Below are 20072 nucleotides of genomic sequence, written 5' to 3' on the forward strand. Positions count from 1 at the left end.
TGTTCCTAAAACCAAGATTTACCTATCAAAAATAAATTTCTAAATGTAAATGTTCATGTCCACATAATTGGTCTGCAGTAAATCTCTGAAATGATGTTCCCATTTCCTGGGCGTGAGGTGGATGACAGGTAGCGGCCCCTCAGCTGTCTGCTCCCTGCTTGGGGTTCTCCTCGATCCCGCGCGCGAAGAGCCGGACCAGCTGGCAGTGGACCCTGCAGAGACGAAGCACCACGCCTCAGCTCCCTGGGCTCCATGTTCAAAGCTGCCTCCTGCAGCTCCACGGGGTGCGGTGGCCCCTCCACACCAGGGAGACACCAAACTCCAGCCCACTGGCAAGCCCTCTGCACATACAGCTGCCTGCCTCAGTTTCCCCTCAGCACCAAGCCCGCTGGGCCCTGGGGAGCGATGCAGGCCAAGTGCACACACGAAGGACACGGGCAGGGGACAAGCGGCCCGTTTCCAGGAGGAACCCAGGAGCCAAGACAGAGGAGCGGGTCAGGCCCAGGCCTGCTGGGCTGCAGTGCGGGCTGCAGCCACAGCGCCCCCTTTCTGTGCCGGCTCACTGCCCATATCCCAGAAGCACAAGCCCTCAAGAGTACCTTTCTTCACTTGAAAGCCTGCTATCTCTTCAGAAAGTAAATAAGCAAGAATTAAAAAATAACGTCATGAGCCAGGTGTGGTAGTGCAGGCCTATCATCCCAGCACTGAGGGAGGCTGTGGCAGGAGGGTCACAAGTTCCAGTCCCACCCGGGCAACTTAGTAAGACCGCCTTGAAATAAGAAGAGGATGTAGCTCAGCTGAATAGCACCCCCAGGCCCAATCCGCAGTACCACAAAATAATAGTGATAAACTGATTTCCCAAACTTGTAAAATGAGTCTGAAAAGATAGGTCTGATGGGTACTGTGGTTGGCCTGGGGGTTTCCTAGGCTTCTGAAGACCTTGGGGTGCTGTGTGCTCCTCATGTGGCCAGAGGAAGGGGAGCACGTAGACCTCAGACTTGAGGAGCCCCAGGGGCCGCTTGCCTCTGTCTGCATCATTTGGGTGCTAGTGAAGAAAGCCTCAAACCCGGGGCTGTCACCTGTCAGACACAGGAGTGATAGCGACGTGCCAATGGCTGAGACATCAGGGGCCCACCGCTTCCGGCCAGGCTTCCTGGGTGGGCGCCCTCACCAGGAGCGCCTTGACCTCAGACCCTGCTAGGGCCCAGGCCCTGCCAGAGCTGCACACTGCTCCCCAGGCTGAGGCTCTCACCCCACACCTGACTCACAGCCCCCGCTGCTGGGGCCTCTCCACGCGAGGGAGCCTTCGCCAAGTAGGGTCCATCTGGGTGGGCATCAGGAGTGGTGGCACTGCAGGCTGCCACGATCGAGCTCTGGTTCAGGGAAGACAAACTCCCGCACCACAGGGGAACCACAAGAGCAGGCCTGGTGATCTGGGGGCATGGGGCTTGGGGTTCCGCACTAGCCTGGTACACTGGCCCAGAGGGGCTCTGCACTGCCCTCTGACATATGAGGTGGCTGAGTGCATGGCTCCCGCCTCTTGGGGCTCATCCCTTCTGTACCACCTCAGCTCCTGAGGGCCCCTGGCTTCAGGGCCTTGGCACCTCAAGTGTCCCCTCTGCCTCCAGGGGTCACCACCTTCCTCCGTGTCCCAAGCAGGATCAGACACCAGGCCTGCTGGTGGGTTCGGGGGACAGGAAGCCTGCATAGATGGGCTGTTGGCTTGGAATTCAGCAACACAGAAAGAGTGGCAGGATGGACACAACAACAGCCTGGGCACGGCGAGGAAAAAGAGCAGAACAGGGGCTGCACGCCTCAGCATGGCATCTGGGAAACCCGATGCACCCCGACTCCACAGCCTGCCTCTTCCCAAACCTAGCAAGATCACTGCGCTTACAGCAACGCCGTGCCTGGCTGGGACGGGGCTCAGGGAGCCGGGTGGTGCCTGCAGCCTGTTCCAGGGCCCCGCTCACCTGACCTCGATGGACGGGCTGTGGAGCACCTCCCCGTCACAGTTCCAAGAGCTGCCGCTGGCTGGGCAGCAGCACGAGGGGCTGTCAGTGCAAATCTGCCCAAAGCGCTGCTTGCCCCGCTCTGCCAGGTCGCTGTCTGCGTCCTCCACGTGCTTCGAGGTGAACTGGAATCTCTTGACGCGGTAAACTTCAACGAACGTGAAGTCAAACTGCAGAGACAGGGTGCAAAGGGAGGCTGACCCCGGGGACCGTCGCCTGCCCGCTCTGTACTGGGGCGGTCATTGCCAGCGGGCAGCACCCAGAGCCACCCAGGCAGTGGCGGCAGGACGAGGGAGGAGGCGCCGTCCTCCCAGGCCGCACACAACACCAGCCCCAGCACGTCTCAGGAGTTCTGGTGATCAGCAGGGACCTGCACAGTTCTCTGCTTTTTCAAAAAGCTACACTATAAATAAATAAATAAATAAATAAATAAATAAATAAATAAGTTGGGGGCCAGGGAGATGGCTCAGTAGAATAAGTGCTTGCCTAGCAAGCACAAGGGCCTGAGTTCAATCCCTGGTTCCGCCAAAAAAAAAAAAGCATAAATAGGGGCTGGTGAGATGGCTCAGTGGTCTAAGCACCTACTTAGAACAAGCTTAGCAAAGCACAGGGACCGCGGTTCAATCCCCCAGCACCACATGCCAGCCAGCCCCGCCCCCTGGTGGGCTGAGCTGGACACACACACACACACACACACACACACACACACACAAATAAATAAAATTTTTTTAAAAAGCATAAATAAATGAATAGTAAATAAAAAAGCTACATAAACACCCTGAGCAAGGACCTAGATATAATCTAAGTTAAAATATATTTTTGCTAAATGTAGAGACTATGACAGATATAGTTGTTTATCTATGAGACTTCCAGACATCCCAGTTGTTTATCTGATGAGACTCGGGTCCTCTCTGAGTGGACAAAGGGGTGACAGAAGGATGGGATGGAGTCCAGACAGAGCCCACTTCTGATCTACAGGTGCGGCGCTCCCCACCCGTGCTATTGTCGCACAGGAAGAGCCAGGGCAGGGAGGAAGGTAAGGCGAGGCAGTCACAGCCCTTGCTCTCTGTGCACGGGATTTCTGTCTTTTGGGGACAGGGTCTCAGTGTGTAGTTGGGGCCAATCCTGAACTCAAGGCAATCCTGCCTCAGCCTCCCAGTGTGGAGACCACAGGAGTGCACCGCAACGCCTCGCTAGATTTATCCCGGCTAATGGATTTTGACAAGCAGTAAAGTGGGGCCAGTTTTAGTTCTAGTGATAGACACCAAGCGATCCCTCCCCCGCCCAGAAAATCCATGCTCCCTACACCACCTGAGTTGGCAGCGCCCACGCAGAGGAGACCCAGGGAGCTCACCTGGTCATACCGGTTCGTGTGCCTCACAAGGAACCTCAGGAAGTCGAACCGGGAGCACTTCCGGATGAGAATGAGATCAGAAGACCCGTCTCCTAGGTGCGCAGCTGGGGACAGGCCGCCCGGACTCCGTGGACAGGCACAGGACATGTTGGTGGCATTGATGGCCAGGAACTTCCCGCAGATGACCTGCCACTCCTCCATCTCCTCTGAAGCGGAGAGGAAGCAGGTGGACGTCACGGCCAGCGACGGGGCCACGGTACCGCCCAGATGGGCAGAAGCCCCCTCCTCGCTCTGTACTCCGCTCTCAGCTCTCTCGGACCTGACCCTCAGCAGCCCCAGGCCAGGCGGGGGTACCCAGTGTCACGCCCACGGAGTCACCTCCTGGAAGGCTCAACTGTGCTCCCTGCTCCTCCCAGGGGACAGCGGTTCAGAACTGGGGTCAGCAACCCTTGGTCTGTGTGCAACAGTCCCGGAGCCTGGGCGGACTCCCACAGCTTTAAATATCTGAAGATCAAAACAATACTTTGCACGAAGACTGCACGGAATCTGAGTTTCCTGCCCACAGCTGAGCTCTGGAGGGCAGGGAGCCAGGCCTGCTTGGCCAGACACTGCTGCAGGCCCGGGGGCCCCTCAGGCAGGCACAGCCTCAGGAGCAGCTCGGTGAGGCTCCCTGGCTGCAGGAGCCCAGCTCCTGGCCACGCTGACTGCAGCGGCTGGGCACAGGCTGCAGGGCTTTGCACAGGAATCCACGTCAGCCAGATTCACTGAGTGACAGTGACCCACTGCTGCCCAGAGCTGGACCAAAAATGGACACAGCAACAGAGAGAAAGCAGAGGTGGACGGCACATGAAGAGCCCAGCTCACACAGAGGCGTCCGCGGGAATTACCGGTGTTTTCCAAGCCATAGAGAGCCTTCTTTTGTTCCTCCTCCAGCTGGCGCCTGCTCTGCCTGCACACAAAGCATCTGGAAGACAAGAACCGGGGCACCTTCCTCTGATGAGCGCGCCTGGACGAAGGCCCACACCTGCCTGTGCAAAGGTCCTCCAATGCCCGTCATGTAGTGGACAGTTCCATTCAAAGGCTTAGGTAAAATATCCCTTTAGCATACACATTTGAAATTTCCAAATTTAGATCTACTTTTAAAATCACACCCATGAATCACCATGTCTTTCTCTGAAGCTTATAAACACTGTGTGTCACCCGAGGCCACCTGCACAGGACCCAGAGCTCCTGGCTGGCACGCAAGTCCTTCCGGGTAACCTGGACTGAAGGGGTGCCTGTTCCCAGCAGCCCCACTTGGGACACTTACAACGCGGCCATAAGCAGGAGCGGTGTCCTCTGTGCATCCCGCCGGGTCCCACCCAGCATGACCAGCCTTGCACTAGTCCCCAGATGCAGCATGGGATGCTCTGATTTATGAGCATCCTCCCGTGCTGCCTTTGAGGAGCAAGGATGTGGGACCAGGAAAGGACAGGCCGTGTCCTCCAGGCGTCACACCTATCTCCAGGTCGCAAGCCAGCCATGGGGGGCTGGGACCCTGACAGTCACTGACGTGGCCACACAGACTGGATGACAGGGTGGTTATGGCCATTCTCAAGGGATCGGATGGCCTGGCTCTGTGCCGTGTGCAGCGTGCTCCCTGATGCACGAGCGTGTGCCTGATGTGCACAGATGGGGAGCCCGCAGCATGCCAGCCGGGAGGGGCCCGGCCGCCAGCTCTGCCCTGGGCACCTGGACCCAACACTGGGGCTGGCCACACCCTCCTGCCCTTCTGAGGGGCCCAAGGGCCTGGGCCTGGGCCTCCTGACCACAGCTGAGTCCTGTCTGGGCAGAGGCAAGGCGGGCAAGGGACTCGGCTGGGAGGGCTTGGGGGCAGGATCACTGCCGCAGGACAGGCCTGGCCTCAAGTGTTGACAGAGCAACCATCTCCCGCCCTTTCTCCTGCACCCTTCCACAGCTGACCGAGAGGGGCAGTGCCCAGCAAGCAGCCACTGCGGCGATCAGCCTCGCTCTGGTGCTGCCCAGTCTCGGCCTGCTTGTCCTTTTCCCCTGCCCCACTTGGGCAGGATGCCTTCAGCTACAAAGTGGGGTCACTCTCCTCATGAGCACCAGCACCTACAGCACTGTCAGCGCAAAAGCAGAGTCCCAAGCATTCCGTCACCTGGGGAAGGGAACTCACCCTGCCCGGCAGGGTTTCCGGTCCCGCGGAGACCCCACAGTGTGCTGTGCCGGCAGAAAGGACACCGTCCCTTCATAGTAGTGATGTGACAGGAAGGTCTTGACGCCTGGGGCGGAGTGCAGCCGAGAGGAAACAAAGGGTCACTGCAAGCCACCAGCGGAGCCCTCAAGCATACAGGAACCTCGGCCTTGAAGAGGGGAGGGGTTCTGGAGGGCAATGTCACAGCTGCCACCAGAAGGGAGCTGTAGGGACCTCACTCTGCCCACCTGAGGTCACTGCCTGCTATGTGAGTAATGGGGGCAGGCTTGGGTTCTTTCTGGCACTCCCTGGGGACAGGGACGGACATCAAGGCTGAGCTAGAATAGTCCAGCCAGGCCAGGGTTTCCCAGCTGTGCACTGGGATGCAGCCCTGCACAGGCCACAAGGGCCAGGAGAGGCAGCCGTGTGGCCGCCAGAGGGCGCAGCAGGCACACTCCAACAGGGGCTTGGCCACAACCCTGAGCCTGCAGGAGCAGCTCCTGGGATCTTAGGACCCCGTGGCTGAGGAAGGGGTTCACCAAGAGGCACCGAGCGAGTAAGGGACAGAGTACAAGCGAGAAAGGGACAAAGTACAAGCTCCCTTGGCCTGGAGGGCAGTTTTGGGGACAGCGGGGCTGGCCCCTCACCACTCTGCTGCCAGCTCCAAGGGATCAGGAGACTGGCGTCCCCACTGAAGCTCCTCCAGCTGTCGTCTCTAGACCTCCACCTCTGGGGACTCAGTGTAAACTGAGGCGTGGGTCCCAGGGATGGGATTTGGGAGACAGCACTGCCACCACCTGTGCAGGGGAGCAGGGCCTCTGTGGGTGAAGTCGGATAGCGCCTGCAATGCGGGTGCCGCCATCCATGCAGTGCGCTGTCCCAACTCACCTGAAAAGTCGTACCTGGCCAGCCCCATCCACCGCTTCTTCTCGCTGTCCTTGATCAAGTCCCCGTAGAAGCCGTAGCCCAGGAGGGATACGGAGTACCGCAGCAGTGTGCTGTTGTGGTGCACCGAAGACACATCCATGGCCAGCGAGTCCCCTGCGGGCAGTGCCACAGTGAGGGGCCACGCCAAGAGCACAGCAGTGGAAGCCCAGCAACCACCCACACCCTGGGCCTCTTTGATTTTGACTCCAGTGATAAAATGTGACTCAAATTTCCAAAAAATTCTTGGGAAGCTGCTCTTGGGGACATGACAGGACGGTATCGCAAGCCATGTGTGGGGGTGCATGCCTGTAATCCCAGCACTTGGGGAGGCTGAGGCAGGAGGACTGCTGTGACTTTGAGGCCAGCCTGAACTGCATAGCAAGACCCTGTCTCAAACAGCAACACAATTTAAACCTCTATGCAGCCACTTCTGAACATCACATTTCTGCAATGCCAGGCAGGACACGGTCCACTGTAAAGGGGGGTGACGGTTGGGCAGGTACTGGGACTCGAGAGCTTCCGCAGCCCCTCCTGTCACCCCTGGGGGCTGGGGTGTCTGTCGCCTCAGGGGTGGATCTCACCACAGCCTGGAAGCGCTGTCAGAAAGAAGGCTGACAGGAGTCGGCCAGGTACAGGTGACATGGCCAGGGCCACCATGCAGAGGACACAGGCTGCTTCCCACCCTCGGGGACAGCAGGCATCCAGCAGAGCCACCCAGTACACTTGGAGAGGGGGGCGATGCCAAAAGACAGAGTCCTCTGGGAAGTAACAGGGCAGGGGGTGGCACACCCTGGGGACACCCGGGGAGCCTGGGAGTGGGGGGTGGTAGCCGTCAGAAGGCCAGGGCTGCTGGGCTCAGCGCTGCCCGGACTCACCGACAATGATGTGCAGAGCCGACGTCTCCGCATCGTTTATGCCCACGGTGGAGTAGCACACGCAATCTGTCGACCCTGCAAGGAGGGGAGGACCTCAGGCCACTGAAGAGCTCGACACTGGAAAGGGCTCCCTGCTCAGTGAGGGCAGAGCAATACACAGCCGGGGGGGGGCACATCTGCGGTGCCAGCACTGGGGAGGTCGAGGCAGGAGGATCACTAATTCAAGCTCAGCACTGGCAACACATCGGCTTAGTGAGCCCCCGACCCAAAGCCACGAAAAGGCTGGGGACGCAGCCAGGTGCAGAGGGCCTGCACTCAACCCCAAGAACCGGACATACACATGGGATGAGCACTCCACCTACAGCACGAAGCCTGGGAGACGGAGACTGGCAGTGCCAAGTGTCCAGCAGCTCCGCGCAGAGCAGCCGCCCGCCCACAGCCTCTGGGCAGCGGAGCCCGAGAGACACTGCAGCGTGGGCAGCTGCTCCAGCTTTCTTTCTTTTTTCTTTTTCTTTTTTTTTGGCAGAACCAGGGGTTGAACTCAGGCCCTTGCGCTTGCCAGCGGAGCGCGTATTCCACTGAGCCATCTCCCCGGCCATGCTCCCCATCTTTCAAGGCCGGGCCAGGCATGCAACCCTCACCGCTCACAGGCCCAGCAACTGCACCCGACCACCCAGGGTTCTGGGGCCCCAGAGCATGTGCGAGGCCCTGGTTTGACCCCCATTACAGGAAAAGAAGAGAAGGAGCTAGGAACAGCAGCCTGCCCTCCAGAGCTGCTCCAGGGCTCTGTCAACGTATAAGTGGAAAGTGACTTCAAACTGACTTTTTCCGCCACAGCTGGAGATGCAGCCCAAAGCCTCACCAATGCCAGGCAAGCGCTGTCCCCGGAGCTCCACCCAGCCCCAGCCTAGGATCTGGACAGAGCCAGAGCAGGGCTGAGTGCAGTCAGTCAGGCTTTAGATGCGCTGTGCAGGCAGTCTGGCCACCAAGGAACCGCTGGCTCCCCGGCTTGTGCGCCACAGGCTGCTGCTGTACCTCTACCACGACCTCTGTCCCACCTCATCTCCCGGACTGTCAGGGCTGAGGTCACAGGGCTGCTCTTGCTGCCTCCATCATCCTCTTCTGACTCGAGGTCCCTGGCACGCCCCCAGAGCCACGGAGTGCAGAGATTCTCCTGGGGAGGGACCAACCTTCCCTCCTGCTCCTCTGGCCAATGCAGCAAGGGCCCTACAGCAGCCAGGCGCGGCAGGCCCTCACGTAGTCCTGCCCTGAGGGGCCCCCCGGGACGCCCCTCCACACTTGCTGCCCTGACCCGGGCGCCGAAGCCGCTCCCTGCTCCACTCTGCTCCAGCTATCCCCACCTGGGCCCTCTGATCCAGTGACACAGTGCTATCCCTTCTACTCCCCTAGATGGGGCGTCTGCCCTCAGGTTTGATGGCTTGGGATTTTAGGGTTTGGCACCACTACCTGCAAAGTTCTTGTACACAAGGTAAGAACCGTGCAGGAAGGATAATTAGAACACAGGAAAACTGAATCCATCCACCCAGAGGCCAGGTTAACAGATAACCTAATGAGATCTTCTGGGCAAGACCTAGTGGTGGGGTATGCCTCTGTCCCTCAGGAGGCTGAGGCAGAAGAATCACTGTAGCTACACAGTGAGTTCAAGGCCAGGCCAGCCTAGACTGCGTGCTGAGGCCCTGTCTCAAAAACAAACCAACCAACCCCTAACTTGGAAGAGAGCTGTAAAACAGAACTCACTACCAACTACCAGGCTAAGCGCTGACAACGTCCAAGGGTCAAAGAGAAGGAGGCAGCGCCCTCGCTGCCCAAGCTACTGAAGCCTGGATACAAACAAGCAGGCTGCAAGGGCAGCTGGGGCCCAGGGCAGGAGGAGAAACAGGAACAGCCGACAGCGCCCTGCAGGCTGGACGGAATCAAATACAGATGCGGCCAGACTGCTCCCGCACGCCTGAGGGACGAGGCCCGCACAGGGGAAGCACCTGGACCGAGACCCCAGGCCAGCAGCGTCTACGCAGAAGCCACCTCAGGCCTGGAGCCCCTGGGCGCGCGGGCCCCATGCCTGGGAGGGTGCCACCGAGGGTGCACTAGGGGCGTGTGGGGCAGCTAGTCGGCAGTGATGCCCACAGTCCTCCAGGGCCACCGCAGCTGGGACAGGGACAGGGACGGGCGTCGGGCACCTGCTCTAACACCTTAAGTGAACCACAGAGCTCCGGGGAGCCTGAGAGGTAGAGGCTCTGCTCCAAGCCCTGGGACAGTTCAATGCCCGTGGCTGCAACTGGAAGGGGTCTGCTCACGGGGAAAGTAAGTGCTTTTCCTGTACAAGCTGGCCCTGGTGCCACCAGCCAAGCTGTCCTCAGTCGGACTGGGTCCCCCTGAGTGCCTGCACTCACACAGGTCGGTGACATGGGTTCCTATGTAACTTCTCCATCAAAACTTTCCCCAAAGCAGTGGGACTTACATTATGGTCCTTCCCCATATAATTAAAACCATGAGCATTATCAGCTTTCAGCCCATAAATATTAGAGACTCACAGGCTATGATGCAAACAGAAATTCTCTTAAAAACGAGTCTCTGTCCTGAGATCAGCCCTGAGGCCACCACCCAGGCGGACAATACGACCAGCACCTTGATTCACAGGCTCTTTAATTAGATGGGGCTTTACAAGTAGAGTTTAGTTTTCAATTTTAAAAAATCTTTTATTTATTTATCTATTTGGTACAGGGTCTTACTAGGCAGCTTGAACTCACACTGATCCTCCTGTCTCAGCCTTTCCAGTGCCAGGATTACAGAAGTGCACCATCATGCCCGATTTCAGTGGCCGGCTCGGCACGGGTACTGGGGACTGAACCCAGGTTGGTGTGCTTGCCAGGCAGGCGCTTAGACCACCGAGCTATCTCCCCAGCCCCTGTGAGTGGAGTTTAAAGGGTGACGTCTCTATCCCGGAGGCTTGGTAAGAAGGTGGTCCAGCAGTGCCATGTCCCAGGGACGCTTCCTCCTCCTGTCCCTGTCCCTAACTGCCCACCTTGCCCTCACCACAGAGCTTCTGGTGTGCACCACCAGTGGGGACAGTCACAGACTCGACCATGGAAGGGTCAGCAAGCCGCGTCTGTGAGGTGGCCTGGCTGCCATGGCCAAGTCACAATGGGGTGGGGGGAGTCTGGGATGGGGGGAGTCTGGGGTGGGGGGCTCATTTGCAGATAGGGGCAGTAGTACACACGGTTAATGCTGAAATTGCACGAGAACCAGATACTTCTACAAGGATGGTAAATGCACCATCGGGACACAGCCCAGGCACCCACACAGCAGCAGGGTCCCACCAGAGTCCCCTGCCCTTTACTCTTCTCCCCCACCCACTCCCTTCCCCCAAGACCCTGTGCATGCAGCCCCAACCCCGATTCCTCAGGTCAGCAGAAGTCACCTCCCCCAAAGGCCACCCTGGCGCCAGCACCAGCCTAGCCCGGGACCAGGTGCTGCGCACACCAGGCCTGCAGTGCCAGCCCCCACGCAGCAACAACAGTCGCTTCTGCCCGTACACAGCTGGCGAGCAGGACATAGCTCCCGACAGTGACAAAACCCCAGTTTCTATAGAGCAAGGAAGCAGGAGAAGCGAGTAGCCTGACAACAGGAAACCTGCCCCAGGAGGCTGAGCCTGCGCAAGAGGGTGGACGGGGAGCGGCCGCTCCTTACCTGCGGGGATGATGCCAATCCTGAGGGCGCAGGGCGCCAGCGTGGCCCGGGGGTGGTTCTGGTCCACACCTGCGTTCCTCTGTGTCCTGCCGATGAGGCCGTGCAGCACCTCGCTGAACATCCCGTCGCCACCGACACAGACGAGGCTGCAAAGAGCACAGGGAGCTTGGCACGGGGCAGCTGGGGCTGGAGCATCAGGGGCAGTTTGCGAGGTTGGCCAAGCAGGCCTCTGAGGATGTGGCTCTCTAGAAGTGACAAGGTCACTCGGACTGCCTCCCCCGCTCTCCTGCAGGGAATGGGTCATCAGAGCTTCCCAGGCAGAGCATTTGTACCTGATAGTCCCCGCCAGCTCCATCAAAATCTAAAACAGGCTGGAGTGCGGCTCAGGATGAGGCCCTAGCCCAACACGCACCCGGCCCCAGGTCCCATCCTCAGCACTGCAAAAATTAAGATGATAAAAACTAAAACTGAACTCCTAGCCGTGTAGAAGCAGAAATGCTAGACCTGTGCTGCGCCATTCTTGCCACGGGAGCGAAGGCAGACAGCATGAGCTGGAGCCCAGGCCAAGCCAAGAGCACCACGTACCCCGCAGGGCTCAGGCTCAGCTGACACCACCACAAGGGGGCTGGGCGCGGCCACGGCTGGAAGGGAAGGCCTGCCTGAGCCCATGCCCCCCTGGACTTAGGGAACTGCAGTCAGCACGCCAGGCTGCCCTCTAGTGTGTCCTGTGCACCCACCACCAGGGCACAGGACCATGGCTCAGGTCCTTGAGGGGGCAGTGGTGCCTGCCACACCTGTGGTGGGCTCAGTGACGCTCATGGCTCACATCCAGGCCCCAGCCAAAGCACAGTGGCTGCTGGGTGCTCCAGCTCCCACCAGCGCCAGTGCAGCTCGCGGGACATCCCCAGTACAGGGTGAGTCCGCGGGCTGGGGCCTAGCTGTGCTCTCCTGCAGAACTCGGCAGGGAGGCAGGAGGGGGCTCAGTGGCTGCCTGTTCGTTCCCTCTCTAAGCTCAGCAGCCGCAGCGGCTGCCAGGGGCTGGCAGACCTCCAAGGCCCACAGAATGAACCATGACACTCCGGAGCTCATACGCTACGTGTAACACGTCGCCTGTGAGTCCTAAGATCCAAAAGAGATGGAAGCACGGGGCCCACTGGCCACAACAACACACCTGACGTCAGGGCAGCTTAGAGATGGACAGGCGTGACACAGTGCATAAACCTGGAAACTAACACCGCAGGGAGAATTAAAAACCAGGAAAAAGATTTGCAAAAATTATGGCAACAGGCTTCAAATTGCCTATGACTGTTGCATAAGCACAGGGCCCCGAGTTCAGTTTCTGATACCAAAAGAGAAAAGAAAAAAAAAAGAATGACTAACTTATATGGCAAAAGAAAACACACCAAGAACGTAAGAGTCAATTCAAGGCAGAAAATGAGTTTACTAGTGAACATTTCTTTGAAAATCAAAGATTTTTACATATTGAATTAAGCAGGGAATTTTGATAGCAATCCCAGAACAGTGGCACCGACAGCAGACAATCAGCATGAGCAGGAACGCAGCTGGAGGGCCCGGGCCTCAGCCCGCCGGGCGGCGCGCACCAGCGCGGAGAAAACCCAACTAGCTTCCCAGTCGCGATCGCAGAGATTTACGTACAAGCGGGCTTGTCTTCAAATAAAAATTGGAGGGCTGGGGAGATAGCCTGGTGGTCTAAGCGCCTGCCTGGCAAGTGCAAGGACCCGGGCTCAATCCCTGGTACCACATGCCGTGCCAGCCACCAAAACCAGACGTGGTGGCTTGTGCCTGTAATCCCTGCACTGGAGAGGCTGAGACAGGAGGATCACTACAAGTCCAATATATATATATGGTGTACATATACACATCCTATATAGATATAAATATACGGATATATGTATGGTATATATGGTGTATATATGTATACACACATACCATATATACATATATCTGTATATCTATATCTATATATACGTATTTTTTTTTTTTAAAAGAAAAACTGCTAAGAACCTCAACATGCACAGTGAGTACTACGAAATGGGTTAAACGTTACACAGCCTCCAAATCATAGGGCACAATAGAAAGCAGGATTTGGGGAAAATATTTGACTGGGGAAACTGTTGGAAATCTGACAGAAAGGCAGGGCCTAAAACCCTACAAGTGACACGACTCAACTTTGTGTCACCTGCTCTGGGTTTTCCCCCACACCCACACAGAGCCACAGGAAGCAGTCTTGCAGGAAAGGGAAAAGGCGGCTACTGCCCAGCAGGCAGAAGCTGGGGCCCAAAGTGCCCGCTGTGGCTCCGCCGCACAGCCATCAAGCCAAGGGCAGAGCGCGAGGACACGGGCAGGCTCACTGACTCACCCGTCGTACTTGTCCAGGCTGATCTCATAGAGAGTCTCCTTGGCTTGGTTCGCATGCTCAGTGACTGCGGGGAAACAAGAGACCCTGTGCGCTCTGTCCACGCTGCGGCACCTCAAGGGATACCGACACCGCTGCTCGGCAACAGGCCCGAGGCCCCGGGGTCATTCTGGAAGGGCACGCTGGACACGAGCAGCTTCCTCCACAGCAACTATGGCGCCCGCACGGCACCTTTCCCTTATTCTGCAGCTTACTTTCCAAATTTCAGAAAGTATCGAGATGCAGCCTGCAGTCGGGTCCCTGCACCCAGTAGGACAAAGCCCTCCTGACTGTCCTCTGCACATGATTCCGGGCCGCCTTTCCCACGGCGCTGCAGCCGCATGGCACCCTTCAGATGCCCCGGCAGGTGTTTGGCTGGCTCGCAGCCTGGCAGGGACAGGTCTGTGTTCCTCAGGCTTAGGGACAGTAACTATTTCTAGGAATGATTTAGAAAACACAACATTGTAGGTAAAATGTTTTAGGCTCTCTACCTGCGTGGTCAGTGGTCAGTGGCTTTTTAATCAAATTACACGAAACCCTGCCTGGCCCTGCAACGTGGCACTGTGAGCAGGGGTGAGGGCTTTGCTAGGGTTCTTAAAGCGCCACTAGGGGCAGGGGGCGGTTTCAAGGCCCGGCCAGGGCCTTTGCCTCTCTCTCTGCTGGGAAGAACTGGGAAGGCTCTGTATCTTACCTTTGTCCTTTTACCTTCTTAGAATGTTGCTTCACTACTTTATATGCTAAGGCCTAGCTACCAGTAGGAAGACGGCATCATTTATTCTGCATTTTTCCCATTCTGGTAGGTAAAAAATCCTGCTATGTTTAACATAATCTTGGAGGATCAGATTCTTCTGTAATATACAAAATCTTCATGCATACATATGTTTGGTTTTAAGACAGGGTCTCGCTATGTGGCCCAGGCTGGCCTGGAACTCACGGTGATCCCCCTGCCTCGGCCTCCTGAGGGCGGGCATCACAGGCGTGCGCCGCCACGCCCGGCTTTCTGGGGACCATGTTTAAGTCCTCTCAGGTTTGCTTCTAGGGAGGCCTTACCGATGATGTCGGTGGAAATGGAAGCCAGAGAGAAGAGAGGCGCCACTTTCCTCTCGTAGATCCGCTTGCCTTGGCCCTTCCCGCCGAAGGGGTTGATGAACACCAGCAAGTGCCTCGGTCTGCACGCTGTGAACAACCACATGGGCAGACGGCAGTGAGCACCAGCGAGCCAGGAGTGGGACTGCACCCCGGACGGGGCCGCACCTCGAGGGCTTCACGAGGCCCTGTGCTAGGTGTCGAAGCACCGCGGCGAGGAGCTTCCCGCTCTGCGGGGTCTGGAGACAGCAGGTCCTCATACACCGCGGGCGGAAGGAAGGCCTGGGCTTCCGGCGAGGACACGGCTGTCCCAGGCCTGAGGTGTGGGCCTGTGTGGCTGGGGCCCTGCTCGAGAGATGGACGAGCTTTGGGGGAGCAGGAGGTGTGAACCAGGTCCAGAAAGGAGCTGGGGAGAGAGGCCCGATGCAGGCAGAAGCAGAAGCAGGGAGGGGAGGGGAGGGAGGGGAGGGAGAGGAGGGGAAGGACTTTGGCCTTGGCCCTTGTCCCTTCAGAGCCCCCCAGAGCTCTTGCCAGGGTTGCCTGAGGCCCCATCTTAGGACAATTCCCACATTTCCATTTTGTTCAGTTCAATTAGATTCTGCCACTTAAACAACTGCCACCTCTTTATCCTGCCCTAAATTTAACAAATCAGAAGTAGCAAGAGAGCTGAAAACACGTGTCCACGCCAGCTCCCAGAGCCACGGTCCACCCCGGCACAGGCATCTGCCCAGCTAGTGTGCGCAAAGGCAGGACGTGGCCATGACAGGGACAGAGGACAGAGGACGGCATAAGCCACCAGCAGGGAACGTGCCCGACTCTGAACTGGGCTGAGCCCCGGGCTCAGGCCCAAAGGCTGCCCCCAGCTGAGGTCTGGCACCAGTGCAGTGGCCTGATGTGCTGGGAGGCAGAAACAACCTGGACCGTTAGTGGACAGAGGGAGGGGCGGCTGGGCCACACCAAGGCACTGGGCATGTCCACGCATGAGCGCACAACATTTTTGTGTTTTGTGGCATTCATGGTGAACACTGGGAAAGTTTATAAGAGAAAGATAACTACAGTTGAAAACCATGTTTTCAAAAACATTGCCAAGGGCCTGCCTGATAGCTCAGTGGACTAAAGCGCCTGCTTAGGCAGAGCTCAGCAGCTGGGTTTTAATCCTTGGCGTGCTGGACTGGCCCTGCCCCGGGGCGCGCTGAGCCCGCAATTGAGACTGGGCGTGGTGGTGCGCCCCTGTAATCCCAGCACTTAGAAGGCTGAAAACAGGAGAATCACTACAAGTCTGATCTACATAGTGAGACACTGTAGACCCTGTACTAAATACATAAATAATAAATACAACACTGACATAGGGCCAGGGAGATAGCTCAGTGGCATAAGCACCTGCCTGGCAAGTGCAAGATCATGAGTTCAATCCCCAGTACTGCCAAAAAAAATAATGTAATTGCTATAACCCTAAAAACTGATAGCGAAAAAGGGAAAAACACAAGTCATCCATCATGGGGAAAGAAGGGGAGACTGCTGAGGGATCTACAGACATTAGAAAAAAATGAAGCGCCCTCATCAGTTTGAGTGGTAAACCGTCTACGATGAGCCCCTTCTCACAAGCCACAATCTGCCCAGGCTGTCTATCCAGCCGGGCGTGCTGGTGCAAGAGGACCACCGCGAGTGTGGGCCAGCCTGGGCTACGGCGAGCTCAAGGCCAGCCGGAGCTGCGCAGGGAGAGCCTATCTCAAGACAAAAACCAAAAATCTGACTATCTAATAAAGAACACAAGACCATTAACGAAACCTTCCCACCGAGAAAGCCCAGGCTGCGGTGGGTTCACCGTGGAGTCCTGCCAGCCTGGAGGAAGAGCCACCACAAGGCCCTGCGCCTCCTCCAGGACGGGACACTGGGGCCGCTGGACCAGAGAGCAAAGCGGACAAGGACGCCCCCAGCCCCAGCCCGTGTCCCCCCGGCCAGGTGGTGTTGGGATGGACTTCCAGGGCCACACAGCGGGCTTTCTCTGAGTGCTGAGGGCTAGCTCAGAGCACACTCCGTCTCCCTCAGCCTGAAAGACATAAGAGGAGGAAACCCACTCAGCACCCAGCACCCACAGAGGTCTAGAAGACTAGGGTTAGCAGGGGATTTTACTGGTGTGGGGGTTTTGCTGTTGTTTTGTTGTTTGACAGGGTCTTGCTATATCAGCCAGCCTGGTCTAAACCACATAGCAAACTCACTAGGTAGCCTAGGCAGGCCTCAAACTCATGGCAATCCTCCTGCCTCAGCCTCCCCAGCACTGGGATTACGGGCGTGCATCACCACATTCAGCCTCTAAATTACGTCAGAAAAACCTAAAAGCACTCTTTCTTCCCCTTCAGTCCTAGGGATGGAACGCAGGGGCTCGGTGTGCTGGACAAGTGCTCACCCCCGAGCTACATGCTGTTTTATTTTGAAGACAGGCTCTTCCTGTGCTTCCCTGGCTGGCAACATGGACTCACAATCCTCCTGCCTCAGCCTCCCAAGAGTAAGATACACAACCATATGGCAGGATGCCGGAAACTTAGCTCCTGAGTCAGGATTAAGGTAAGTGTGCGTGGTCACATTGCTGGTCCCTGCCTGGGCACAAATGAAGACAAAGGAAGAACAGCTGAGGCACAGGAAACACAGCTGTCACCATGCCCATCCAGCTCAACTGTGGCCAGCAGAACTCGAGAACCACCTGGGAAGCAAAGTCACAGCCTGCAGTGCAGCGTTCTGTTAAACTTCCATATCCAAGCAAGAAAGCAAAACCCAACGGGGAGGGGGGTGGTCCTTCCCAGCAGAGCTCTCCAGGGAAAGTGACCCCTGACCACGTCCCTGGTCCAGGCACAAACACCAGCTCCAGCAGGACCACGGGCTGGGCGTAAGAGGGCACCACAGAGCCTGACAGGCGCTCATCTCTGAGACCCCGCAGCAGGCCAGGGCACCAAAGGGGACGCGACCTTACGGTTTGAAGAGTAAAAAGAGAAGTGTTTCAACTAAGAATTCTGCGCACCCAGAGATGGAAGGCCAGCATGCTGGCACGCGCCTGGAGCCCTGACTCCTGGGGAGTTGGGGCGGGCGGGGCACAGAGGCCACTCAGCAAGACCTGGGCCCAGGATGGAAAATGCGTAGCTGCGGGTGGGGCTGAGCGGCATGCACTGGCCTTGGGTTCAGTTCCTAGTACAGGGAAAAAAAGGGGTGAGAGAGAGAAAGAGAGAGAGAAGAACACAGGACAGAAAAGGCAAGCCACAGAAGGGAGAAGGCATCTGTAATGTAGAAGCTCAATCAAAAGATTCGGATATACAACGTGTACAATTTCCACCATCATTAAGGAAGTAGATAATCAGACAACAATGCGCACAAAGACTTGAACAGAAACCCCAGGAAGGAAGTCGCCCAATGAGCCACAAAGGCTGGGCGCACGCCGGATTTCACCAGCCAGCAAAGCAGCTGCCCCTCACCAGGGTCTGGGCAGTCAGCGACGAGGTCACCCTCGATGTGGAGCAATCGGGATGCACGGCCCACTCTGGGACGCGCACGGTGCCTGCTGCCGCTGGCGGTCCGCACGCTGCATACCAGCCCTGCCAGCCGGGGGACACACACCCCAGAGAAGCCCGAGTGTGCACGTGCTGGTACCGTCCCAGCACCGCTGCCAGCCCACAAGCGCTTCTCTGGGTGACCGTCTACATGACCTGGGTCACAGCTGTGAGAGTGACAACCTAAGCCATGTGGGGCTGGTGAGCTGGACACAATTCACACAATGCCTGGCACAGGGTGAGAGCCAGGGCTATCAGTCCTCAGCCTGCTTGGACGCGTGGGTCGTGGGGTCCTTTGGGGAGCAACGACCTCGGGGTGGCGGGGGCCTCGGACGCCAGCCCAGGTCTGGGTGCCGTCGTGGGGGTGTGCGCTCAGGGTGACACTAGCCAGCCACTCTCGGGACAGAAGCGCTCCTCTGCATCTGTGTTTTACTTCAGTGGCACGTGAGAACACAGATTAGACAGAGCTGAAAGTCAGAGAAGCTGAAATAAGAGAATCAGATGCTATTTTTAGATACCAGCGACTACTACAGACCGATGGGTACGCCCATGAACCAGAAGTGATGAACCCACCTCTTCCAAGGGCGGCCGTAGACAGAATCCAAAGCAGGGCCCTACAGACTCCAAACCTCACGGGGACGGTGGGTGCACAGGGAGGGAGGGAGAGCGAGGGTGAGGGTGGGCAGGAGGAGCTGCCCAGGGAGCAAGGGAGAAGCTGGGATGCTTCAGCAGAAGCGCTGCGGCAGGAACGGCAGGTGAACCTGCAGAGCAGCAGTGGTGGACCCCAGGCCCCATGGGACGGAAGAGAAGCGCCAACACCAGCCCCCAGCCCGCACTCCCTGGAGCTGACAGACGGGGAGCCCTCCCTCAGATACTTCTGAAGCGCTATCTGGAGGCACCCAGAGGCCAGCCCAGCACTGAGCCCACCACCCTGTCCTAGGGCTCTAACCATATAGCGTGACACAGAGCCCCAGGTACAAAACCACAGCCTGCGCAGCCTGCTTCGGGGGGCGGGGGAGGGCTTGCCAATTAGCACAGGGCACGGGTGGAAGCAATCTCACCACTCAGCTGAACCTGTTCCACGGCTCAAGGGGCAGAGGCCTGCCTGGGACTGCTGCTGGGGCTGGGGCTCCCCTCGTGCCCAGCTGTATGCTACCCATCAATTAGGACATTATTATGTATATTTTGGGGGGTTTTTTGAGACAGACTCCCACTTTGTAGTGTCCAGGCTGGCCTTGAACTCATTATGGACCCAGGCTGGCCTTGAATTTACAGCAATCCTCTTGTCTCAGCCTCCCAAGAGCTGGGATTATAAGTGTGCATTACCACACCCAGCTTAGTTCAGAAATTAACGAACTTCATTCAAAAACAAGCAAGAGGGACAAGGGATTTGTCTCAGACCCTGCCCCTGAGGATGTGGAAGGCACGTACTCAGCCCAGCCAGCAGCTCCCGCAGCGTCTGCAGCCACCGGTGACACAGCTGCTCGTCCGAGCTCCAGAAGGTCACTTGCGCCCACTTCCAGCGGTGATGCCGGGCACGCTTCACACAGTGCACTGTGAGGAGGAGACTGCGTCAGTAAGGGTTGGGGTCACAGCTATGCACTACCATGCCTGCCCGAGCTCCCGCCCACAAAACCATGCTGTTTCTCAGCTCCTTTAGGCCATATTTGAAAAATAAAGAAAAAAGACAATCAGCAAACAAAAACACTAACTGAAAGTAGAGCTTAGAAAAATGGCCTTAGGAAAATTTTATAGAAGTAAACCAAACTGCTGAGCCTATCAAAGCATGACAGAAAGTCTTGGTCTCTGCCGCCTAGACCAAGCTATGGGGAAAGCGGGGGTGGCACTGTCACCTGTGAACGCGAATGGCGTCTCCATCCTCTGCCACCGGCCGCTGGTGTGGTGCTTCCCCTGTGCCTTGGCCTCCTCCACCGCGATGATCTCGGACACGGGCACGG

At 57.5% G+C, this 20072-nt stretch overlaps 1 protein-coding gene across 1 annotated transcript in view; it reads right to left on the minus strand.

Moving 5' to 3' along the window:
• Window positions 1-20072, minus strand: part of Cerk (ceramide kinase) — a 35111-nt gene continuing 15039 nt past the window's right edge. The window contains exons 3-14 of the mRNA XM_023702554.1: window positions 19968-20072; window positions 19546-19668; window positions 14540-14665; window positions 13454-13517; window positions 11074-11219; window positions 7366-7440; window positions 6452-6604; window positions 5546-5651; window positions 4254-4330; window positions 3367-3572; window positions 1974-2182; window positions 1-212 (exon numbers count right to left, since the gene is read on the minus strand). Of these exons, the coding sequence (XP_023558322.1) occupies window positions 140-212; window positions 1974-2182; window positions 3367-3572; window positions 4254-4330; window positions 5546-5651; window positions 6452-6604; window positions 7366-7440; window positions 11074-11219; window positions 13454-13517; window positions 14540-14665; window positions 19546-19668; window positions 19968-20072 (1463 nt within the window). The 3' untranslated portion in view covers window positions 1-139. The remainder of the gene's footprint in view (window positions 213-1973; window positions 2183-3366; window positions 3573-4253; window positions 4331-5545; window positions 5652-6451; window positions 6605-7365; window positions 7441-11073; window positions 11220-13453; window positions 13518-14539; window positions 14666-19545; window positions 19669-19967) is intronic.

This window comes from Octodon degus, unplaced genomic scaffold, assembly GCF_000260255.1.
Source record: "Octodon degus isolate 3935 unplaced genomic scaffold, OctDeg1.0 scaffold00153, whole genome shotgun sequence".
Classification (NCBI taxonomy): domain Eukaryota; kingdom Metazoa; phylum Chordata; class Mammalia; order Rodentia; family Octodontidae; genus Octodon; species Octodon degus.